At 41.2% G+C, this 25,436-nt stretch overlaps 2 protein-coding genes across 4 annotated transcripts; both read left to right on the forward strand.

Moving 5' to 3' along the window:
* Positions 1-20: 20 nt before the first annotated feature.
* Positions 21-2,708, forward strand: LOC108310512 (membrane frizzled-related protein-like). The gene is made up of 5 exons (XM_037741714.1): positions 21-190; positions 985-1,115; positions 1,221-1,391; positions 1,986-2,113; positions 2,197-2,708. The coding sequence occupies exons 3-5, from the start codon at positions 1,241-1,243 to the stop codon at positions 2,419-2,421; spliced, it is 504 nt and encodes a 167-aa protein (XP_037597642.1). The 5' UTR covers positions 21-190; positions 985-1,115; positions 1,221-1,240; the 3' UTR covers positions 2,422-2,708.
* Positions 2,709-2,858: 150 nt separating this feature from the next.
* On the forward strand, positions 2,859-5,026 carry LOC108310525 (complement C1q tumor necrosis factor-related protein 5). Of its 3 annotated transcripts, none has more exons than XM_017537570.2 (3): positions 2,859-3,240; positions 3,538-3,794; positions 4,132-5,026. In XM_017537570.2, the coding sequence occupies exons 1-3, from the start codon at positions 2,951-2,953 to the stop codon at positions 4,647-4,649; spliced, it is 1,065 nt and encodes a 354-aa protein (XP_017393059.1). In that variant the 5' UTR covers positions 2,859-2,950; the 3' UTR covers positions 4,650-5,026. The 3 variants fall into 3 exon arrangements, with proteins under 3 accessions (XP_017393059.1, XP_017393060.1, XP_017393061.1); XM_017537571.2 differs by having other exon boundaries at positions 3,151-3,285; XM_017537572.2 differs by having other exon boundaries at positions 3,169-3,244.
* Positions 5,027-25,436: the final 20,410 nt, after the last annotated feature.

The following is a 25,436-nucleotide window of genomic DNA, read 5'->3' on the forward strand; positions in this document are numbered from 1 at the left end:
GAGAAGGGGCCGTGAATCGCTCCACCTGTGCCCTCCTCCAGCTCTGCACCTGGCATATCTCGGTGCCTGCCGGACACGGCATAGAGCTACAGTTCCACAACTTCAGCCTGGAGGCCCAGGATGAGTGCAAGTTTGACTACGTGGAGGTGTATGAGATCAGCAGCTCAGGGGCCTTCAGCCTCCTGGGCAGGTAGGGGAGCCGGGGAAGAGCCACGGATAACTCCATCCTTACTGTCTGCCACCCCCGGCTCCCTCCACATCGGCCCAGCACATTCCCCAGCTGCATTTCCTTCGGCTACTCCAGGCCCCAGGTCTCTTCACCATCACCCTAAAAACAGCTCTCACCTCAAAACCTTCACCCCACACCCTCTCTGTTCCCAAATCTCCCTGCCCCACTTCCTCCCCACCAGAAGGGGTCATTTCCACCTCCCCTACAAACCCTCGTTGATTTTTCTTTTTCTTCTTTTTTTGAGGCAGGGTCTTACTCTATCGCCCAGGCGGGAGTGCAGTATCGCCACCATGGCTCACTGCAGCCTCGGCTCCCAGGTTCAAGTGCGCCTTCCACCTCAGCCTCCTAAGTAGCTGGGACCACAGGCACATGCCACCATGCTCAGATAATTTATTTTTTTAATTTTTTTGTAAAGACAGGGTCTCACTATATCACCCAGGCTGGTTTCGAACTCCTGAGCTCAAGTGATCCTCCCACCTTGGCCTCCCAAAATGCTGGGATTACAGGCTTGAGCCACAATGCCAGGCCCCTTCATTGATTTTTTCCCCCATCTCGAAGTGGCTCAAGTTCAAGCAGTTTGTTTCATGCTTTGCCTGCTCAATATGTGTGTCTTCCTCACCAGACCCTAACCCGGTGTCTCTCGTCACCTTTGGCACTGTCCAGGGCTCCCAGTTCAGAGCCAGACCTGTGGGAGGCTGCAATGCCCCCTCAGTCAGCCAGGGCTGGTGCCCAGAACTGCTATCTGCTTTGGGCAGGTTCTGTGGAGCAGAGCCACCCTCCCTCCTCGTGTCTTCGCACCATGAGCTGGCTGTGCTCTTTAGGACAGATCATGGCATCAGCAGTGGAGGCTTCTCAGCCACCTACCTGGCCTTCAATACCACGGAGAGTAGGTGCCCCTGGACAAGTGGGTGTGGGCAGTAGAGGCACCGGCAGGGGGACAGAGAAGGGCTCTGGACCCTGGTCAAGACACTCTGTGGGCACTTGGGTGTAGGTGTGCCCCCGGGCACTGCCATGCTCCTTGTGCCTGCAGACCGCTGTGGACCCAGTGAGCTCTCCTGCCAGGCTGGAGGGTGTAAGGGTGTGCGGTGGATGTGTGACATGTGGAGAGACTGCGCCGATGGCAGCAATGACAACTGCAGCAGCCCTTTGTTCCCACCCCCAGGTGAGAAACCTACCTCTGGGGACCCTGAGCAGGGCCTGCAGGGGCGAGCAGGCTGGGTGCCCACCTCACAGAACCCTGCTTCGTACTGTGTGGCGTCCCATCCCATCCTCCCTGAGGGGGTAGGGCCAGCTGACTCTGGGGCCACTTCTCAGAGTCCTGGAAGCCACTGGTGGCTGGTGGTGGCAACGTCCCTGAGTGTCATCCCAAGGGAAATGGGAATCTGGGAATCAGTGGTTGGGGCTTCAAGAACCAGTCCCTTCTGTCACCCAGAGCCCCTTTCCACAGCCCACCCCAAAGATGAAGGCATGCTCTTACACAGAGCAGGGGACTTTCTTCCCAATGCCCAAGTGGTCCCTGTAAATGTGGGTGCCCCATGTTCCCTGACATCAAAGAGGTCCCTGTGTGATGACCCGGGTAGGAGAGTGATGCTGGAGCAGGATCTCAGGGATGGCAGGGATCCTCAGTGTGTACACCCTCTCTCCTCATTATCCTCCATCGGAGCCACATACACACAGGACCAAGTGATTCGGTGACTTGCCACAGGCCACACAGCCAGTGAGCAGTTCCCACAGTGGCCCTCCTCCACCCCTACAGAGCTGGCCTGTGAGCCTGTCCAGGTGGAGATGTGCCTCGGTCTGAGCTACAACACCACGGCCTTCCCTAACATCTGGGTGGGCATGGCCACCCAGAAGGAGGTGATGGAGGTCCTCAGCGGTTACAAGGTCTATGGGCAGAGAGAAAGAGGGCGGGCCGGGAGGGGACGGAACCTGGGAGCAGGTGCCTGAAGGTCACTCTCCCTCCACAGAGCCTGACAAGCCTGCCCTGCTACCAGAATTTCCGGAGGCTCCTGTGTGGGCTGCTTGTGCCCCGCTGCACCCCACTAGGCAGTGTTCTGCCCCCTTGCCGCTCTGTCTGCCAGGAAGCAGAGCACCAGTGCCAGTCTGGCCTAGCACTACTGGGCACCCCCTGGCCCTTCAACTGCAACAGGCTGCCAGAGGCAGCTGGCCTGGAAGCTTGTGCCCAGCCGTGACCCTGAAGCTGGCCCCTGCCCTCTTCCTGCCCATCCTCCTTTGCCAGTCAGGGTTGGCAGGCAGGGGAACAAAGGAAGGGGCACCAGCAGGGTCTCTACCCATCTTCTCTGGGGCTCCCAGAGAGGGGGCAGAGGAGTCCTCGGCTGGGGGTCATGGGACCCTCCCACCCTCCCTGCTCCTTCCTGTCCCCTTCCTGTCCCCAGGCTGCTGACTGGCCCCACACTGGGCCACTGGACAATCGAGACTGCTTCCTATCCAGGCCTCTGACCCTGACTTCCCATCTCTGCCTCTCCCCCTTTCCGTCTGCTTTTTCAGCGTCTCTATTGCGGGCCTTCTGACCAATAAAATGTACCAAGCATCTACTCATGTGGCAGGCCCTGTCCTAGGCCCTGGGAATCCAACTGGCCGTCTGCCTCCAGAACTCTCCACCCTCATCTCTCTGCTTATTTCTCTCTGGAAGGTGGTCTGATCTTTGGTCTCTGCCACTGTCCAGCCTCTCCTCTGGCCCCTGGGAACCAGAGATGCCCTATGTGTCTGTCTCTCGAGGTTCTGCCTCTCTGTGCCCGGCTCAAGTCTCTCTCCCCCTCCTTTCTCCCCCCGAACTTTGGCCGGCCGCCGGGCGACACCACGAGTTATTTCCCAGCTATTTCCCGGTCCGGGAGCTCCTGGCCCCTGAACAACTGGTTTCCTCTTGGAGTCTGGGAGGAGGAGAGCGGAGCCGGCAGGGAGCGAACCAGGACCGGGGTGACCTCGGGGATGGGGGCGCCTGGCGGGGAAGAAGCGCGGGGGCGGGGGCACCGCCAACTGGAGGGTCCGGAGTAGGTAGCGCCCCCGAAGGAGGCCTTTGGGGAGCCGGGAGGGGAGTGAGTCTGGCGGAGGAGAGGAAAGGGGCTGGGGAGGAGACAGTGGGAAAAGCTGGAGCAGGCCAGCGGTGGGAGGGAAAGCTGGCCGCTCCTACCCGCTCTCGCCCGCCTGGCTCACCCGGTGCTCGGGCCCGCGGGCACTCAGCCTCAGGGGCACGGCAGTGGGGTGGGGACCAACTGGGCCTCGCCGGGTGGGGAGCCAGGCAGGTCCCAGGATTCTGGGTCTCGACTCCAGTTCTGCCTGACCCACAGACTGCCAGAGGACCCCGGCGCCCGGGCTCCCGGTACCAGCGCCATGAGGCCGCTCCTCGTCCTGCTGCTCCTGGGCCTGGCGGCCGGCTCGCCCCCGCTGGACGACAACAAGATCCCCAGCCTGTGCCCGGGGCACCCCGGCCTTCCAGGCACGCCGGGCCACCATGGCAGCCAGGGCTTGCCCGGCCGCGATGGCCGCGACGGCCGAGACGGCGCACCCGGGGCCCCGGGCGAGAAAGGCGAGGGCGGGAGGCCGGGTAAGAAGGCACCGCCGCGACTCTCGGTGGCGACGTCCGAGCAGGCGAGGCTGCGACTCCCACTCCCGGTGTCCGGGGCTCCCGCCAGGGGGCGCCACTCCCTGCGCTTTGCAGCCCTGCGCGGGGGAGGGGAGGCCCGGGCGGCAGGGGCCCTCTTGGCCAGCCCCCCAGTTCTGCCCTCCACCTGCAGGAAGGGGTGGGGGAGAAACCCGTGCGGGAGGAGGCGCTGGGTGAAGGTCAGGTCGGGACGGGGAGGGGGACGGTGACCTTAGAGTCGGCACCCCACTGCGGGCTGACCCGGCCACTGCGCTCACCCTGCCGCCCCCTTACACCGTAGGACTGCCGGGGCCGCGAGGGGAGCCCGGGCCGCGAGGAGAGGCGGGACCCGCGGGGCCCACCGGGCCTGCCGGGGAGTGCTCGGTGCCTCCGCGCTCCGCCTTCAGCGCCAAGCGCTCGGAGAGCCGGGTGCCTCCGCCGTCTGACGCGCCCCTGCCCTTCGACCGCGTGCTGGTGAACGAGCAGGGACATTACGACGCCGTCACCGGCAAGTTCACCTGCCAGGTGCCTGGGGTCTACTACTTCGCCGTCCATGCCACCGTCTACCGGGCCAGCCTGCAGTTTGACCTGATGAAGAATGGCCAATCTATCGCCTCTTTCTTCCAGTTTTTCGGGGGGTGGCCCAAGCCAGCCTCGCTCTCAGGGGGCGCCATGGTGAGGCTGGAGCCCGAGGACCAAGTGTGGGTGCAGGTGGGCGTGGGTGACTACATTGGCATCTATGCCAGCATCAAGACAGACAGCACCTTCTCCGGATTTCTGGTGTACTCTGACTGGCACAGCTCCCCGGTCTTCGCTTAGTGCCCACTGCAAAGTAAGCTGACTCACTCTTAGGAGGAGGGCATGACGCTGACAACCAGGTCATCCAGGAGGGCTGGCCCCCCTGGAATATTGTGAATGACTAGGAAGGTGGGGTAGGGGCCTCTCCGTCCTGCTGCTGGCAAGGAACAGGGACAGTGGCTGGGATGAGGTCTGGCAGCATGGGGCAGTGGCTGGATTTCTGTCCAAGACCAGAGGAGTGTGCTGTGCTGGCAAGTGTAGGTCCCCCAGTTGCTCTGGCCCAGGAACCCACGCTGGGGTGCTTTCTTCCTGGTCCTCTGCTTCTCTGGATCCTCCCACTCCCTCCTGCTCCTGGGGCCGGCCCTTTTCTCGGAGATCACTCAATAAATCTAAGAACCTCCTACCAGCTCCAGTCTTTCTTCTTTAGTGGTGGGGGTTCCCTGTTTCTGGGATCATGGGTGGGGGGGTGCTCAGGCAGAAGGGAGGATTCTTGGATGAAATAGAGATATGGGGCAGATATACAGGAAGCCGGCCCAGGGGAATGAGAGGCTGCTCCTCAGAACCACCACCTAGGTTGTGAACAGGAGTGTCTGACAGCGAGATGCCTTCTTGGGGGTGGGGCTCCAGCCACCCTGAAAAAGGGGCACCTTTTTCTAATTCAAAGATGCCAAGCGAACCACATAAGGGCTGCCTGCACCACACATACCCCTGCCCTGATCCAACAAAAAAGAGCCGAGGACCTTTCACCCATGGCTGCTCTGGCTGCTTGCCTGGTCCCCAGATGACCGGGAAAGCTATTGCTCTGTAAACGGAGTGAGTGGCGCCCCTGGCATCTAGAGATAAGTAGTTTCTGAGATGACCACAAGGGGGTGCCCAGACCCCAGAATGTCACAGGGATCCTGGGTACCTTGGGCTCCTGACTATGGGTGGTGAGGGGGAGGAGGGGTATTGTCAGCCAAAGGAATTCCAGATGCGGGTGGAGGAAAAGGGGGGTCCTTTACTCCCAACTCAGGAAGTTTATCTTCTATCATAAAATGTTTATCCCCACATTAAACAGAGACTGGAAGGAGCCAGGCCTCCCCTTGCTCAGCTCCCTGTCCCAGATTGAGGGAAGGAAAGAGCATGTGCCAAGCCCTCCCCAGGCCTCCCAGTTCCGAGGGGGAGATGAGGAGTCCTCCCCGACAGCACTGGGAATAGCCTGGGTGGGCCGAGCCACTGTGTCTGAGGCTAACCACAAAGCCCCTCAAGGCTCCCTGCCCAGGGCCCACCCCCAACCCAGTGACTAACAAACCAGGACTGGCCAGCCCCATCTGCACAGACTGAAACCAAGGAGGGGGGGGCCTTGCCTCAGAGTTTGTTTCTTTCTTTCTTTCTTTCTTTTTTTTTTTTTTTTTTTTTTTTTTTTTTTTTTTTTTTTTTTTTTTTTTTTTTTTTTTTTTTTGCTTCTTTTGGCTATAAGCAATCCTCAGAGTTTCTTCATGAGCTACCGGCATCCCCTTCCTGAAGGCAGTCCCAGACACTGTGCTCCCAGACAGAACAAACAATTATGGGGGAGTGCCCCTGCTCTTCCCCTGATCATGTGAGGGCAGACAAGGCCAATGGGGGCTGAGCCCCAACTGTGAGCTAGAGACAGGCCTCAGGCAGCCTCCACCAGGAGGTACCGCAACCACACTCCAGCCCAGCCCTGCACCAGACCCCATGCCAAGACACACAGAGACAAGCACCAGCTCCTCGAGATCCGAGGGTAGCCTGGACTCCAGGCAGCAAGAACCCCATGCTCCCTCCCAGGAAGACTGGCCCAGAGGAAAAGCTGGGAAGGTTGACTCAAGGGTTGAGATAGTTCACATTCTTCTCTACACGGGCTTAATTTGGCAAAAATGGAAAAAACACAGAAGGCTTTTCGAAAGCCACGTGTGCAAGGGACAAATCAGAAGGGATGAGAGCTCATAGAGCCAAGCCTGGCATACACTCTCCCCATGACACTGTCTTCCCAGCCTATCTTAGCTCCTCCCTGGCACTGCCCCAACCCCCCGCACTAAAGCCCAGGTACCTCCACAGACCACACTTCTGACTCTGGCAGGCCTGAAGGACCCTGATGGAAATGTCTACATATTTAATAAGGTTATCAAAATACAGTACATACAGTACATAAATGGGGGAATGGAGTGTAATAAAGGAAATGTGTCTACATAGAATAAAATACATAAAGAACAAGAAAGCAAATATGGCATTGTTTATCCAAATGGTCACAAGATGATAACTGGTATTCAGAGCATCCTTCTTCTACTCTGAATTTCATGCTTCTGTTATCCATAGCTATATGGCATTAGATGGTGGATGGGTTAAAGCCAGTCTTCATTCTTGATGGATCTGAGCCACTGGTGACTTTGGCTGTCTTGAACTGCTGAAATTGTACATGAACTTTTACCTCTAGACTTGGGAATTTGATTATATATCCTAAAACATACTGTAAAACCCAGATTATCACATACTGCCTGACACACACTTTAGTACCAACCCTGCATCCCCTTAAAACCAAGATCAATCTTCCTATCCAACAGAGTAACCTCTTTTTATCTCCTCCACCTTTTTTTTTAACTTTAAAGTCATAAGATCACCCAAATAGCCTATTGGTAGCTTTAACTTCCAGTTGTAGGAACCCGTGTGTTGTCTTGTGGAAATATTACTTTCTTGGAGATTATAGACTCTAAATCAAAAGAGGTCAGTGTTGTGGGAAGAAGGAAATTTTTGCTAAAGAACACAACCTCAATTTCCAGATCATATATTCTCATTACAGGAGAAAATATACTAAAATGAATGCCTTCCATTTTGGCTTTCAACACCTATTAAGTTTGTGACTCATCACTGGGCCTCTGTTGATGCTGCCACAGCAGAGTCCAATCATGAACATGCCAATCAGCAGAAACAGCAGAAGCAGGGGAGCACAGACCTACCATGCTCCTGCTTCCAAATCTTATGTTAGTTTCTTCGATTGCTTGAGCATGGATAACATATAGACCCCATCTGAAAAGGGATCTGGGAAACATTGAAAGGAAGATAGAATAGATATTGTGTGCCACTCTCTCAATCCCATATGACATCTAACTTTACTGATGCAGCATTCTTGTTAATTCAGGTCATGGGTCATCCACTTCTTCCCCCTCCTTGCCTTATTTATTAATTAATTTGTTATTGTTGTTATGTGTGATAATAACACTTAAGGTCTACCTTCTGAGCAAATATTTAAGTATGTAATACAGTATTATTAACTATAGTACTACATTGTACAGTACATCAGTAGAACTTCTTATCTTGTGCAATTGAAACTTTGTACCCTTTTCCTAACATCTCTCTATTTCCCTTTTACTTAGCCCCTGGCAGCCACCTTTCTACTCTGTTTCTGTGATTTTTACTGTTTTGGATACCTCATATAAGTGGGATCATATAGTATTTGTTCTTCTGTGGTCTGACTCACTTCACTTACCATAATGTCCTTCAGGTTCATCCATGTTGTTGCAAATGGTAGGGTTGCCTCTCTTTTTCAAGAATTAGCAGTATTTCTTGCATTTACATACCATATTTTTATTATCTTTTTATCCATTTATAAACTTTTATGGTGCTTCCATATCTTGACTATTGTGAATATACTGAAATGAACATGAGAGTGCAGATATGTCTTTGAAATCCTGATTTCTATTCCTCTGGATATATAATCAAACATCAAATTGCTGGATTGTATGGTAGTTCTATTTTTGTTCTTTTGAGGGATCTCTGTACTGTCTTCCATAGTAGCTGTAGCAATTAGCAGTGCCATCATTAGCACAAAAGTACAAGAGTTTATTTCTCTTCACATCCTCACTACCACTTGTTATTTTTAAAATATTAGTCATTATAACAGGTGTGAGGTTTTAATTTGATTTCATTGTGATATTAATTTGCATTTCCCTGATGATTAATAATATTGACCATTTTTTCATATACCTGTTGGCCTTTTGTACATCTTCTTTGAGAAAATGTCTATTGAGTTCCTTTGCCCATTTTTTCGATTATTAAAAGTGGGATATGAAGTCATCTGCTATTATTGTATTGCTGTCTATTTCTCCTCCAGAGCTATCAATGTTTGCTTTATATAGTTAGATGCTCTGATTTTGGTGTGCATATATTTATAATTGTTATAAGTTCCTGTTGAATTGACTATTTTATTTTATAATTAACTTCTTTGTCTTTTGTGACAGTTTTGGACTAATGCCTCTATTTTGTCTTTTATAAAAAGAGCCACCTCAATCTCCTTTGGTTACCATTTGCATGGAGTATCTTTTTCCAGTGAAATTCCTTCACTCTCAGCCTATGTGTGTACTTAAATAAAAAGTGCATCTCTGGTATGATCTATACAGTTGGATCTAATTATTTAATCCATTTATCTATTCTACTTTTAATTGGTGAGTTTAATTCATTAATATTTAAAGTAATTATTGATAGCTAAGGAATTACTATTGTCATGTTGCTGCTTTCTGTCTGTTTTGTAGTTCTCTTGTTCCTTATCCTTTCTTTTTGTCTTTGTTATCTGATAATTTTTTTAAAGTTACATACTTTGATTCTTTCCTATTTATTATTATTACTTTTTGGAATATACTGTAAGTTTTTTTGTGTGGCTACCATGAGGCTTGCATAAAACTTCTTATATGATAGTACATTTTAAGCCAAAAACAACTTCAATTACATATAAAAACTCTATACTTTCAAATCCCTCACATACAGTTGATGTTATTGATGCCAGAATTTCTTTGTTTTGATATTATTATTCATTAAAAGTTTTAGTGGTTATAGTCATGCTTAATACTTTTGTCTTTTAATTTTTATGCTAGGGTAAAGTGGTTGCGTTATCCTATATTTTTCTATATATTTACCATTACCATTGAGATTTATTCTCTCATAGGCTTTCATGTTGCAGTTCAGTGTTCTTTTATTTCAACTTGAAAAACTACCTTTAACATTTTTTTAAGGCATCTAGTGGTGATGAACTCTCTCAGCTTTTGTTTGTCTGGGAAGTCTTTATTGTTCCTTCATTTTTAAAGGACAGTTTTGCCAGGTATAGTATTCTTAGTTGATAGTGTTTTTCTTTCTTTCACTGAATATATTACTCTATTATCTTCAGGCCTGTATGTCTCTGTTGAAGAACCACTGATAGTTTATGTAAGTTATCTTGAATGTGGTGAGTTGCTTTCTCTTGCTGCTTTCAAAATTGTTTCCTCATCTTTGAAATTTAATTAATGTATCAGTGTAGACTTTTTAAGTTTAACCTGTTTGAGGACTTTGGGACTTCATGCATCTGAATGTCCATTTTCCTTCCTACTTTTAGCAAATTTTCGGTCATCAGCTCTCTAAATAAACTTTCTACTCCTTTCTCTGTCTCTTCTCCTTCTGAAATTCTCATAATGAGTATTTTGGTTCACTTGACAGTGTCCAGTAAGTTCCGTAGAGTTTATTCATTCATTCTTTATTCTCTTTGCCCCTGTAACTGGATAATTTCAAATGACCTGTCTTAGAGTTTATTGACTATTCTGCTTGATTGAGTCTGCTCTTAAAGTTGTTTATTAAATTATTCAGTTCAGTCATTGTATTTTTAGCTCCAGAATTGCTGTTTGGCTCTTTTTCATGCTTTCTATATCTTTGCCAAACTTCTTGTATTGTTTTCCTGATATTTTTTAGTTGTCTATCTGTTGTTTTTTAGTTGTCTGTTTGTTGTAGCTCACTGAACTTCTTTAATATTGTTACTTTGAATTCTTTGTCAGGTTGTTTACAGATTTCTGGTGTTTAGGGTTTATTATTGGGACTTTATTTTGTCTCCTTGGTGATGTTTTGTTTCCTGATTCTTTTTTATCCTTGTAGCCTTGCCTTGGTGTCTGTGTACTTGAAGAACTTCAGACTTCTACAGTCATTGTAGACTGACTTTGGAAGGGAAAATCCTTAAACAGTAGGTCTGGCCAGAGATTCTGATTGGGTAGGTTGGTGGGGTCCACAGGAAGGAGGGAACTGGAGTTAGAGTTCATGAGCAGGAATGCCTATTGCTGAGGTTCATGGGTGGTCCACTTCTGAATGCGAAAAATGATAATCTGAATTTCTACTTAACATTAAAAATGGCATTCAATCCATCTGTTCTCCCAACTGTTCCCCAATTATTAAATTGTTTTTAATTTCTTAACGAACTCTAGAACTTAATTTTGCACCTCCCAGACAGACAGGCTTCTTTCTTAGATTTAATTTCTCTGTTTGATATCCAAGATTTTAATATCGTCCTATCAGGGATGAGTGACCTCAATTTATCTTGCTTCCATGGCCTTTACTTGCATCCCCTCACTGTTCTATGCCAAAAACTGTTTATCTCTATTTTAATTGGTTTCCAAATAAAGTTTTTCTATGCTCACTCTCTGAGAGTCTGGCTACTAATTCAAGGGATTTGTACTGCTAATTATTGTTAGCCAAACTTTATATAGATAGATTTTGTTCTAACTAAGATTTTATTCTAACTAATATATATTATTAAATATTTCTAAAATTTTTACTCTTCAATATTTTTATTTAAGTTAACTTAGTATCCTTTTTATAAGTATGATTACTTTAAAAAAAAATCAACAAATGTTTACTCAGTGCTATCTTGTGTCTATTGAATTAATTGGATCCACAGGGTTAGAAAAATGTAAAGCCTGATAAGTATGGAACAGCACTTACCACATAAAAGTTCACTGGCTGAAAGTGGGCGAAGGATATAAACAGACATTTTTCAAAAGAAGACATATATGAAGCCAACAAACTTAGGAAAAAATGCTCATCATCACTGGTCATTAGAGATATGCAAATCAAAACCACACTGAGATACCATCTCATGTCACTTAAAATGGTGATCATTAAAAAATCGGGCAAAAAAGGATGCTAGAGAGGATGTGGAGCAATAGGAACACTTTTGCACTGTTGGTGGGAGTGTAAATTAGTTCAACCATTGTGGAAGACAGTGTGGTGATTCCTCAAGGATCTAGAAATAGAAATTCCATTTGACCCAGCAATCCCATTACTGGGTATATATCCCAATGATTATAAATCATTCTATTATAAAGACATGTACACGCATGTTCATCGCAGCACTGTTTACAAGAACAAAGACCTGGAACCACCCAAATGCCCATGGATGATAGACTGGGGCACATATACACCATGGAATACTATACAGCCATAAAAAATGATGAGTTCGCGTCCTTTGTAGGGACATGGATGAATCTGCAAACCATCATTCTCAGCAAACTGACATAAGAAAAAAAAATCAAACACCACATGTTCTCACTCATAGGTGGGTGTTGTACAATGAGAATACCTGGACACAGAGAGGGGAGCATCACACACTGGGGTCTGTTGGGTGGAGCTAGGGGAGGGATAGTAGGAGGGAGGGTGGAGTGTGGTAACATGGGGAGAAATGTCAGGTATAGGTGATGGGGGGATGGAGGCAGCAAACCACCTTGCCATGAATGTACCTATGCAACAATCTTGCATAATCTGCACATTAACCCCAGAATCTAAAGTAAAATGAAAAAGAAATGTTCACAGGCTGATTATGATTTATTATTTTACAAAAGAGACAGTTGAATTTTGGTCACAGATACGCTAATCATATAAATGTAACTCATACATTTGCAAGGTTATATATCACACGCAGACTGATATCTAAATTTAAAGAAATAAAGTAGAGCTTGGTGAGGTCAATATTTTTTTAACTTTCCATAAAGCATTGAACCTTTTAAATGAAAGTAAATATTGAATAGGTAGGTATTTTAAAAAACATTTCAGCTGCTAACAAAATTTTTATATTTTATGTTGCCAGTTTCATTGTTTAGTTCATTTGAATTGAAAGATTATTCCACAAAAGAAAAAATAGTTTTTAAAAGATTGTTTGAAAAGACATTTAGGCAGTAATTTATTCTTTTATTTCTTCTTCCTGCTTAGTGGGATTCAGGAAGTCAAATTCCTTCAAAAATGGGAGAAAATAACATAATATATCATAATATTACCTTTATCTTAACAGTACTTCTAAAATATTTAGTAGTATTTACTCTAAAATAATTGAGGAAAAGTTATTTTCACAAATACTACTATATTTACATCTTGGTTGGTATTTGTGGCCAATTTGGTACAAGACGTTAAGAAAGAAACTGTTGGTGGTTCATATAGTCTAAAAATTAGTATGTCTCTCTTTATATATGCATGTCATATATGTGTGAATGTATATTTGTATGTGGATGTTTGTATGGGAGGGTGTGTAGCCACTCACACTTATGCAGATATAATTAGTAAAAATGTGTAGCTTGTTTGGAGACAACACTTAAGGATGTACTAGTTGATATGTTAGTTGCTGCCTGTATCTTATCTAGTCCTTAATGAAAGCAACCTTTAGTAACTTCCCTTCTTCCCCAAATTAAATGAATAATTATGTGTCTATTGAACGGATTTTTCTGATCTGTCAGTCATATTTATTATTGATCTAATTTATCTAGAGTGTAAAACACATTATTTTAACTTTTGCAAGGAGACACACTTACTGTGTATGTTTTAGAAAAAGTAAAATCAGACGTATGATAAAATAGAAGCTCAAGATTTTCAAACTTAACTTTAAAATATTTTAGGTTATAAATAATAAGCATTTGAGTTCAATTTCATTAGAAGTCATAAACAAAATCAGGATTGTATTAGCGTATTCTCACATAAATTAATTAACAACATAGATTTATAGACCTATATCTTTATATTTCTGCAATTGTCAATTATTAACACAGGTAACAGGGTATAATTGGACCACTCCATAGTGTGAAGTGGTGATGTCTTTTCTTTAGGTCCTTGTACCTGTAATTCATAGCAGGTAAAACATCTTTAAACTGAGGTGACAGGACTGACACACACATTCACAAACACTTGGTTTAAGTGTTCGCACTACATTCTATAGGCTGCTATAATATTTGTCAATTAATATTACTTAAACTGAAAAGCTTTAAACATATTTTGTCTCCTCGAATTTGCTTGGAAATGTTTAGAGTCACAAGCAAGAGGTAATTTTTAAGAGATTTTTATCTATCCCTGGATTTTAAAACTACTTTCAGATAGGCTCAAGTAACCTAGTAGATGGAGAAGAGACAGCTCTTTTTGGAACCCTTTTGAACTCTACACTTTCCCTCAAGTTCAGAGACTCCAGTCTCCCCTTGGGACCACAGGTCTTTCTGTAGCTCTTCCTATTAGTCTGTTTCTATTCTTGAACAATGTGTTCAAACTGTAGCTTAAACTCAGATGAAAAAATTATAATTAATTTGCATATCCTCATAAGATGTATTTACTCTATTAAAATATTTTATCTTGTAGAGCTTTAGGATATTTCTCTATGTGTGAAACATTATCCCTTTGCACGGGCATTCCGTAACTCATTGGTAAATATGCAGTGGCTGGGCTATACCCACAGACTTATAAGTATCAGAATTTCTGGAGTAGAACATAGTGATTCTTTCATCTCCAAGATTTGATAATTCCTAAAAGAAAAGTGAGAGGTGTTTAATTTTTACACAATGGGGTTCTTTTAAGTAGTAAGTGGAGCTATAATTTGAAGCTGCATAGTTTGTTAGTCAACTTTTCTTGGATCTGGGCTCTTGGTCCAATGGATATTTTTCAGTGACAGTAGTGCTCTTCGGTTTTCCTAGTCAAGGGATTGTGAAGCAGCCCAAGGATCACTCACAAAATGAGTCCTTCAATAAGTGAATCTTATTGTGTGATACAGATCTAATATCTGATTGTTGGGCTATATTATTTAAGTAAGATTAGAATCAGGCTTGATTTTTTCTGGCAAAAGAGAAACAATATACTGACTAACTATGTTTGCAAAGAAAATAGAGACCAAAATATACAATGAAGGAGAATATTGAGTATTCTGAACGTCAGAGTTAGGAACTAAAACCACTTTTGACAGATGATTATGACACGGAGATGTGTTATAATTAAAACTTCATTTTAAGAACATATCTAACCATATTAAAAATTACTGGGGAGATCATTTACACTTGGTTAGATAGTGAATAGAATTAACTAAGTGTCTTCTAATGAGAAAAAAAATGTCCCTTTCTAGAAGTGAATTACGTCTTTCTTATTTATAAGATCAAGATTTAATTAATGGTGAAATACTGGTTCTCAAATGACAGAATGGCAAATCTCCATTAAATAACTCTAATGAAATATAATCAATATATTGACTTGATAATTAGACAATGCCTATAATTATATGGAAAGTTTTAAAAAATAAATAGACATCTGTTTGATAGATAAAATAAATTGCTAAGCATAGGTGTCACTTTGAGACATTTATGCCATCAATATAGAATTACAATGGCATTTTATTTTAATGCTGTGGTAATTAATGCTAAGTTATGATGATAAAAGTGCAAATGGCAATGAATAGCAAATGAGGTAATATGATAAATAGCAAATGAATCAGTTCTGACAGAGAACTTACCAGAGTGATAAATTTATATTTTTGGTTACTTTGAAGTATTCCTCACATTTGAAAATTTTACGGTAGTCTACAGAGTTTGAGATAGATGTGCAATACAGTTCTCATTTCTTTTGAAGGGCTTATATTTTGTAGTATATCTCTACAACACATTCTAAGGCCAACCAAAATCCATCAGATTCAGACTCTTTTTGATTTTTGTTTCTGGTTTTTTTTCTGATGACTCACAGATTCTTTACCCTTGCTGAATGTACCTCCTCAATTCTTGGTCTTTCAGAGTGTACAGAATAAGTAGAAGTTATTGAAGATCTGCTCACAGGACCAAAAGAACGTTATGTCATGTCCATTTTCCTAGTCAGTTCTATATTTTGCCTCCTTGATTTTTAAAACTATTCTCGTCTTTCTATTTTTACCCATACACAGATTAAATTATTTTCTTCTTGCTTTATTTACCTATTTAAATTCACATTGTTTTTGCAACTTCTTCATTTTTTATTTAAAAAGCATATTTTTCAAAGATTCCATTGTTGAAATTGTATTTCTCTTTTTATAACATCAGCTTATTTCATTAATTTATTTTTTCATGCAGCATTCATTAATTTAGTAGGTACCCTACACATACCAGGTCAAAGAACTAGGGATACTAAGTTGTCTAGACTCATAGTTCCTCAAACAATGTTTGTTGGATTCTTCTCTCTATTAAGACACAACCTAAGATAGATATTAGTCTTTTATCTTGGACTCAAAAATATGGCATTTAATCTAACACATAAGTAACATTTTTATGGAAATGGAAGTCCTGTTGGTTGGCCCTTTTATTTTTCTGGAGACTATGTGCACAGTTGCCTCATATGACATTTGCAGATAGCTGAGACACATTACCTCCCTATCATTAATATGTGTGATGAAATCACTGAAAATTTCTCAGGCTCTAATTAAACATCCACTACATACTCTGATGATGCCCCTGAAATAGTCCTCTGTTTTAGTCACCATTCCCTTACCCTTTTCCAGAGCCTCAACCATCCTGAGAGGTACAGGCACCTGTTCCTTCCTCTACCATACAAAGGAGGACCTAGCCAGGACCAAGCTGAGGTATAACTGACTGGTTTGAAGTGGGAAGTTCTAACAAAGAGCATGCAAAAGGATAAGAAGAAATATTACCTCTTCTCTTACTCATGATCAAAGTTCATAAGTCACCAGGTAGACACTAGAAGTAACATCTTGGGTAATAGCATATGTTAGGGTAATTAATTGAAACCAATTGACAAACCAAGGGAGTGGGCAAGGACTGAGATCTAACGTGTAAATTTAAAATAACTGAAGGGTGGAAAAAACAGGAAAGCCAAATGTGAGAATGATGGGACAGAGAAATGAGAAGCAATTGTAATTCTGATGCCACCATTTAGAGTTTCTTCTCACATATCCATTTCTGAGGCATTGCTAGAGTGGGCTAGGCCTACTGAAAGACTAGTGTCTTAAGGTCCATAACCATTTGACACACTTTACTGTGATCGCAGATACAATTTTGAGCATTTCATGTTCTACTGTCTGTTATTGATTAATAAAATTTGGTTACATTCTCTCCCTTTCTAATCTATCTCTCAACTGCAAGTTATTTAAGTTTGCAATTAGCAAGAAAAGTTTTAGCCAATAAAGACATACATTGATTCAGTATGTTTCAAAATGGTGATTTCCATGCTTTTCCATATTGCAAAGCATTTTTTATAGTTACATGAGTGGGAAGTACAAAATTGCAAGAAGCCCCAAATTGGTAAGACATTTCCACTTTTATTATCTGCATTTTCATTAAAAAACATTAAATTCTTGCTTCTTTTTGAATAATTCATATTCGTTTTGTATTATTAAACTTTTGGTACTCAGATTGATCTTCATTCACAAAAGCAAATTTATATAATGGCTTGGTTGGTGATATATCGTAATTTCAAATCCACTTTTCATAAGACTTTTAAAAGAGTTAACCAGCTTCCCTTTCAAAACATAGTTTTCCATGTATAGACTATGTTGATGTTAAATGAAGATGATAGGGCAGTTTTTAATGTAATATCTTAGTGCTAGACAAAACAATGTTTTATGTAATTAGTGTTATATATTAATAACTGCTGCTTATGATGTATCTTTTTATTAGTGTCATTGCAAGAGCAGTTTAGACAAGGAAACAAATCTACAAGATGACATCAGTTAATACAGTGAAGACAGCTGGAAATGCAGAGCATTCATACAGGAGACAATGTATTGTAATGGAGATTTCTGTTTCATTTCTCAGCAGAGAGCAGCCACTGTCTTTTGTGCTTGGATAGACATATGGATATATGAAAAATTATAGAATAGGATAGAAGCCATAGTAATTTAATGAGTGTTCTGACTGAAAGTTCTAACCTATGAAATTATCAGTCCAAAACTACATGTTCAGAACTTATATGCAACATTATCTTTCATTATATTAGTAAGTACATTAAAGGGTATGGTGGGAAGAATAAAATTAAGAGAAAGAAAAAAGATTTCTTTTTTCTTTTTACTTAAAGAGCTTCTTTACAGGAATGGCATGATTTTTTCTCTAAGCCACCTTAATTTTAAAGTGGCTATAAGAACCCAGAGAGTGGTACTAAAAGTAACTAAAAGTCTCTTAAGAGGTACTCACTTTTCAGTGCTATTGCTGAGATTCATGTAAATTAAATGTGGGCAAAGAAAAATGTGTAGAGAATTATTTTAACACTCTTGACTGCTTCCTCCAATTTGAATCTGTTGAATTTCTTTTTAGTCTCCCAAAGTCCACTTAAATTAAGAGAAAACATTAAATTAAAAGACATTAAAATAAATACATATTTCACTGAATGTGTTCTTCATTAAGAAAGCATAAAGTCCTATTATATATTGCAACAGTAAATATTCTTTCAGCTTTTTGATAGTGTAGCTCAGGTAAACTAGACTCTTCTCATTCTTTGGGGTTCAGAGGAGGATGCCACACTGCAAGTTTCTGGGTAATATAATTAGGAAACATTAATTGCTAAAGGGTATTTGCATTATTTGGTAGACTTATGAATATGTAATTGTACTGTATTGCACTCACAAATTTGTTATTGTAGAAGAACTGTCCAACTAGCTGGATAATGGGAAGTGTTATAAGAATACGTAAGTGCAAAATTAGTGGATGAAAATAATGTAAATTAAAATAAATATTATTTAATAAATATTTGTTATTCCTTTGACAATCAACCCAAACCACAGATTAATTGGATTTTTCTGATGCTATAGGGCAACCATACACCTACAACCAAGGGGGAATGAGTTTCTCTATACTTGAATATCAGGTTTGGAAGCCTATACTGATCAATCCTCTCTCAGGATTAACTTACAAATAACACATGTTGTATTGCTCTTCTTTGCACATTTACTTTCAGGCCTAGCCATTCTTTTAGCTATGCATTCATTAATTCAATCAGCAGATATTTTTTGAGTTTTATAAAACAGGCATATGGTAAGCCTCTGGAGATGTAAGACAGGTTCCTTTCCCAATAGAATTTCCATTCCAGTGGTACAAGACAGGCAAGAACAAAGTAGATAAATAAACAGGATAATTTTAGAAAGTCACAGTCCTAAAGTAAAAACAAGATAAATGTACACAGAAGAAAATGCTTAATTTAGGGGAAGGGATGCAGCAGAACTTTTTTAGATAAGATAGTAAGGAAAGGCACTTAAAAAATTATGGATACATAGTAGGTGTCTATGTTTGTGGGATACATGAGATACAGGCAAATAACTGCATAATAATCATATCAGGGTAAATGGAGGATCCATCACCTCAAGCATTTATAATTTATTTGTGTTATAAACATTCAAATTATACTTCTCCAGTTATTTTTAAATATAGTATAAATTACTGTTGACTGTAATCACTCTGTTGTGCTATCAAACACTAGATCTTTTTCATTCTATCTAACTATACTTTTGTACCCATTAACTGTCCCTCCTTCCTTCCCATTTCACACTACCCTTCCCAGCCTCTAGTAACCATCCTTCTGCTATCTCCATAAGTTCAATTGTTTTAATTTTCAGCTACCACAAATTAGTGAGAACATGCTAAGTTTTTCTTTCTGTGCCTGGCTTATTTCACTTAATTTAATGTCCTCCAACAATTTAATGTTGTTGCGAATGACAGGATCTCATTCTTTTTAATGACTGAATAGTAATCCATTGTGTACATGTACCACATTTTCTTTTTTCATCTGTTGGTGGATACCCAGGTTTAGGAAGGCATTTCTTATGACGTGGCATTCGAGCTGAGAACTGAATGGTAAGTAAAAGCTGACCATGAGAAAGTGTAAGGAAAGGACATTTGTGACAGAGGTAACTGTGGGTGCAAAGTCATTAGAGAGCAATAAGTTGGGTCTATTCAAGGAAGTAAAAGGTCAATGAGAGTGGAACCAATGATGCAGAGTGGAGAGAAGTATAAAAATGGGAGGGAGAGGCAAGTAGAGAAGACATGATCTGCAATCTTGCATATTTGTAGGTAAAAGTTTGTATTCTCTTTTAAGGCAGTGGGAAGCTTTTTTATCAATATTAGCTGGGGAGTGAGGTAATCTGAATTATGATTGCTTTTATTTTATTAATGAATTATGGATCTGGGTCACGAGCCTAGAGTTGGGGAGGAATCTTAATGGTTTGAGAAGAGGGAAAAGGATACCAAATGGCTGTTTTGAACTGTGGAGAGTGAACATACTGAGGGAATACTGATGTCTAGTTGAGATTTCTAGTTGCGGATCAAATTACTGTCATTTCATGTAATATGAATCGAATTATAAAGAATAATGTTCTCTATCTTTCCGCTGCTCTTATATTCTGTATCAATCACTTGTACTATTTTACATTAAAATCTTTTAATGTAATCATCTATTTTCTCAAAATTTTGCAAGTTCCTTGATGATCCATATATGATGTACCTCCTTATATGTTCTTGCTGTCTCTAAAATTCCTTTAAAACAGCAGGACCTAGTAATTAGTTTAAATAATGAATTATTGTCGAACTGATGTAGGCTGTATGTAACATGTTCCAGGTACAAAATAAACAGGAGCAGGGCCAAAATCTAAATTTGGAGTCACCTGTATTTTTCCCCCCAAAAGAAATTGATAAATACATATGTACAGATAGGGATGCTAGTCTTCAACTGAATACTTGTCATTACATTTTCACATGAAGCCCTAGCAAATCAATATCATGAGATGTTCCTTCTTTGACAAACCTCAGCTTAATAACATGCTTTGTGTTCAAACAATAAGTTTTAAAAACCCATCTGTATTGTAAAAATAGACACTTACCTCTTTCTGTTGTTTAACCTGAACAATTGCTGGACAGAAGATACGTTAATAGTATTAGCTCAAAGAGCATGCATAACAGTGGCAATTCTTTAATTCTTATTTTAAGTTCAACATCTTATCCCCACCTCCAGCATTTAACTCAAAAATGGAGAAAATGGGAGGGGTAGGTTGTTCTTGTGTTTGAGAGTAATCATGGATTCCTTCCATTGCCAGCCTTTATTAACATAATATTTTTCTTTCAAAGAGTACATCAAATCATTTTCCTGGACAGTATTTTCTTGAAACTTTTTTTAACATTTAACTTAATTTAAAGTTCCAGAATATGTGTACAGAAGGTGAATATTTGTTTATTTGTTACATAGGTAAATGTGTGCCACGGTGGTTTGCCGCACCTGTCAACTCATCATGTAGGTGTTAGATATTTATTAGATACTTATTCTGATGCTCTCCCCTTCCCCCTCCCACCCTACAACAGGCACCAGTGTGTGTTGTTCCCCTTCCTTTGTCCATGTGTTCTCATTGTTCACCTGCCGCTTATAAGTGAGAACATGTGGTGTTTGGTTTTCTATTCATGGGTTAATTTGCTGAGGATAATGGCTGCCAGTTCTGTCCATGTCCCTGCAAAGGACACAATCTTGTTCCATTTTATGGTTGCAGAGTATTCCATGTGTATATGTACATTTCCTCCTTCCTTCCTTTCTTCCTTCCTTTTTCTGGGGGTGGGGGCAGGGACAAAATCTTGCTCTGTAGCCCAAGCTCAAATGCAGTGGCATGATCTCAGCTCTCTGCAACCTCCACCTCCCAGGTTCAAGCAATTATCTTGCCTCAGCCTCCTGAGTAGCTAGAATTACATGAGCATGCACCACCATGCCCGGCTAAATTTTTTATTTTCAGTAGCGATGGGGTTTCACCATGTTGTCAGGCTGGTCTTGAACTCCTGACCTCAGGTGATCCATGCATCTTGGTCTCCCAAAGTGCTGAGATTACAGGCGTAAGCCACCATGGCTGGCCTCACATTTTCTTTATCCAGTCTGTTATTGATGGATACTTAGGTTGATTCCATGCCTTTGCTATTGTGAATAGCACTGCAATGAACATTTGCATGCATTTGTATTTATAATGGAATGATTTATGTTTCTTTGTATATGCACTCAGTAATGGGATTGCTGGGACAAATGATATTTCTGACTCTAGGTCTTTGAGGAATTGCCACACTGTCTTCCACAATGGTTGAACTAACTTACATTCCCACCAGCAGTGTAAAAACATTACTACTTCTCCACAGTCACCAGCAACTGTTGTTTCTTGACTTTTCAATAATTGCCATTTGACTGGCATGAGATGGCATCTCATTGTGGTTCTGATTTGCATTTCTCTAATGATCAGTGATGTTGAGCTTTTTTTCATTGCTGGCTGAATAAATGTCTTTTTTTTTGAGAAGTGTCTTCATTTATCAATGTTCTCTGTTTGCTCTTTAATGGGGTTGTTAGTTTTTTTTTTTCTTCTTTTTTTTCATCCTTCTAAGTTTGTTTAAGTTCCACGTAGATTCTGGATATTAGACTTTTGTCAGGTGGATAGATTGCAAAATTTTTCTTCCATTCTGTAGGATATCTGTTCATTTTGATGATAGTTTCTTTTGCTGTGCAGATCTTTAGTTTAATTAGATCCCATTTGTCAATTTAGGCTTTTGATGTTTTTATCATGAAATTTTCCCTGTATCTATGCCCTGAATGGTATTACCTAGATTTTCTTCTAGAGATTTTATAGTTTTGGATTTTACATTTAAGTCTTTAATCTATCTTGAGTTAATTTTTGTGTAAGGTGTAAAGAAGGGGTCCAGTTTCAGCTTTCAGCATATAGCTGGCCAGGTTTCCCAGGACTGTTTATTTAATATGGAATCTTTTCTCTATTGCTTGTTTTTGTCATGTTTGTCAAAGATCAGATGGTTGTAGATATGTGGTCTTATTTCTGAGATCTCTATTCTGTTCCATTTGTCTATGTGTCCATTTTTGTACCAGTACCATGCTGTTTTGGTTACTGTAGACTTGTAGCATAGCTTGAAGTCAGGTAGTGTGATTCCTCCAACTTTGTTCTTTTTGCTTAGGATAGCTGTAGCTATATGGACACTTTTTTCGTTCCATATGAATTTTAAAGTAGTTTTTTTTCTAATTCCGTGAAGTTTCAATTGTAGTTTAATGGGAGTAGCATTGAATCTATAAATTACTTTGGGCAGTATGGTCATTTTCACAATATTGATTATTCCCATCCATGAGCATGGAATGCTTTTCCATTTGTTTGTATCCTCTCTGATTTCCTTGAAGTGGTTTGTAGTTCTTTTTGAAGAGGTACTTCACTTCCCTTGTTAGCTGCATTCCTCTTTGCAGATGAAACGATCCTGTATTTGGAAAACCCCATTGTCTCAGCCCAAATGCTTCTTAAGCTAATAAGCAATTTCAGCAAGATCTCTGGATACAAAATCAATGTGCAAAATTACAAGCATTGTTATACACATACAACTATTGCTATACACCAATAGATAAGCAGAGAGCCAAATCATGAATGAACTCCCATTTACAATTGCTACAGAGAGTATTTTCTTGAAACTTGATATGATGTGAGAGCACCATTGAAAACTTATGGCAGAAAGGAAAGGGCCCCTGGTTAAGTCACCTATGTTCATCAGCCCCTCTCCAATGTTGAAGGATTCTGGTATAAAGAAAATAGACTCAATTAGCCTGCAAAACTGCAAATTGAAAATTGTAAGTAATTTTTTCTTCCACATATCAAAAATCTCACTACTCTGCCGTTGACCTTTCTTTTAAAATGTTTTCTACTATATAGGCTACTGTTCCTTCATCAGTTAAGTCCAATAGTTCTGGTTATGTTATTGCCAGAGAATACAGTTAATTTCCCCCCACCTGAGAAGCATTATTTTATATATTTCATGCTAATATTATACCATGCTTCTTCTTCTTCTTCTTCAAATTATTTAGGCTGCATGTTCAGTTGCCCTGCATTTTTACATTCTATTTCCTTTCTCTCTGTTTGTCATCTTTTTTGTTTACTGATTAGGTTGTACAACTGCACCTATTAGCATTCTAGGTACAATTATGACTTTAATTTCATAACACTCTGTTGCTTTAGTGGGGGAAAATTACACTGGCTTCTGATATCACATTAGTACTTGTGGGCCATTCTTCTTCCAAACGATCTCATATTTTCCATCTTTGTGAATCCCAAACATATTCTTGCTATAGCTCCTCCCACTATACCATCAGCGGATAATGAGAGGAAAAAAAGGCAAGGTAAGTTAAGGGAAGACCTGAAAACAGCCCCCAATTAATACTTATGGAGTATTAATCAAGGGTGGGCTCTAGAAGAGGACAGACCTAACTCTGACCTCCGGCTCTGCTACTTACCTTTTTTTGCAACCAGCCCCCAATTCACTTACGGAATATTAGTCAAGGGCAGGCTCTGGAAGAGGATAGGCCTAACTCTGACATCTGGCTCTGCTACTTACCTTTCTTTTGCAAACTTGGCCAGTGACTAAATTTTTAGCATCTCTGTTTTCTCTTTTATGTCTGCCCACTGACTAGACTACAATATAGAGCTCCTTCTAAAAACACATGTAATGTTGCCCAAGCATATGGTGACCCTTTATCTCCTAGGTTGACATCTCTCTTTTGCCTTCTTCCTTATGCTCCATGATACCTAAGATTTCTAGGATGCTGGTATAGTGCTGTTTGGTGTTTCCAAGTGTTAGTTCATCCAGTTCTGTCTGGTTTCTCTTTATATTTTTCTTTGTCTATGTCTTATTTTTTTCTCTAGTACTCAATGGTTAAATAATCCTTCCTTCTCTGATGCCTTCCTAGATGGGTCAATTGTCCATTCTTTTATGTTCCCATTGCACAGAAGACATCTTTTTATAATTGCACTTAGCAGATTGTGTTAGTATGCCATCATTATGTAGCTGTCTCTCTCCTTGGAATACAAACTCCTGAAAATCATGCACCAAATTATATTCATCTTTATATATCTAGTGCCAAGCTTAGAGTGATCGCTATGACTTTTGCCTACTTAAGGGAAATGAGTAGAAATTCACCTCCTATTAAGTGACAAACAGATTAATATTAAGTCATTCAGAGATATCCTAAGTGTTCTTACTTTTTAGAGTGAACAATAACTCTGCATCATCCTCTTGAATAGGAAATCTGTGTGTCCCTAGAATTGGATATTCTGAAAGATCTAGTGGAAAAAGTATTAAAGGATATGAGCAACGGCTCTTTTTACCTGGAACATATAATCTACTTGGATCATGCTTTTAACTGTATGTAAAACCTACATATTGTCTTATCATTTTCCAGCTCTGATTAGCTTCTCCCTGCCCTTTGCTCTCCAAGTGTCTATTTTGTTCATGCTTCTATTTTAGCCTTTACCACACTGCATTGTAATGATCTGTGTATATCTATCTTCTCTTCTGGAGTGTGTGTTTCCTAAGAGCAGGAGGGGGTATGTCTTCCTCATTTACAGTTTGCAGCTGTTACTATGCCCGGCACATCATAAGCACTCAGTAAACATTGAATAAATGATTCAAATCAGACAAGTGCTGTGTTTGGATGAGGTAACTCAATATTACCTGCTGGTCAGGAGGAATAAGAGTGTATCAAGATACATTTTAAAGAGCAAGTAAAAGACAAGGTCTTCACTGTGCTGAGCATGTTTTCAGTGCCTTCTTAAATGTCAAAGTGTGAGTCAAGCTCACAATGTTCTTGAGATTTAAAGGAAGAAAATGTTCTGTGCATGTCTTACATATGCTGGGACTCTTACTTTTCCTAATTTGGATGTAATGTTTTTTTGTACAGTAAATAGACTCCATTGATTTGTGTATACAACAATCTTCTCACTATACTGGACCTTCCAGCTGCTGGTGGTTCTTGCTT

Source organism: Cebus imitator, unplaced genomic scaffold, assembly GCF_001604975.1.
Source record: "Cebus imitator isolate Cc_AM_T3 unplaced genomic scaffold, Cebus_imitator-1.0 Scaffold104, whole genome shotgun sequence".
In the NCBI taxonomy this organism is placed as follows: domain Eukaryota; kingdom Metazoa; phylum Chordata; class Mammalia; order Primates; family Cebidae; genus Cebus; species Cebus imitator.

Excerpts from the sequence above, each read along its gene's own strand:
- LOC108310512 (XM_037741714.1), top strand. The coding sequence starts at position 1,241 with ATGCTCCTTGTGCCTGCAGACCGCTGTGGACCCAGTGAGCTCTCCTGC. Across the intron at positions 1,392-1,985 it reads CCCTTTGTTCCCACCCCCAG|AGCTGGCCTGTGAGCCTGTC; the intron begins GTGAGAAACCTA and ends CCACCCCTACAG. Across the intron at positions 2,114-2,196 it reads AGGTCCTCAGCGGTTACAAG|AGCCTGACAAGCCTGCCCTG; the intron begins GTCTATGGGCAG and ends CTCCCTCCACAG.
- LOC108310525 (XM_017537570.2), top strand. The coding sequence starts at position 2,951 with ATGTGTCTGTCTCTCGAGGTTCTGCCTCTCTGTGCCCGGCTCAAGTCT. Across the intron at positions 3,241-3,537 it reads CGCCAACTGGAGGGTCCGGA|ACTGCCAGAGGACCCCGGCG; the intron begins GTAGGTAGCGCC and ends CCTGACCCACAG. Across the intron at positions 3,795-4,131 it reads AGGCGAGGGCGGGAGGCCGG|GACTGCCGGGGCCGCGAGGG; the intron begins GTAAGAAGGCAC and ends CTTACACCGTAG.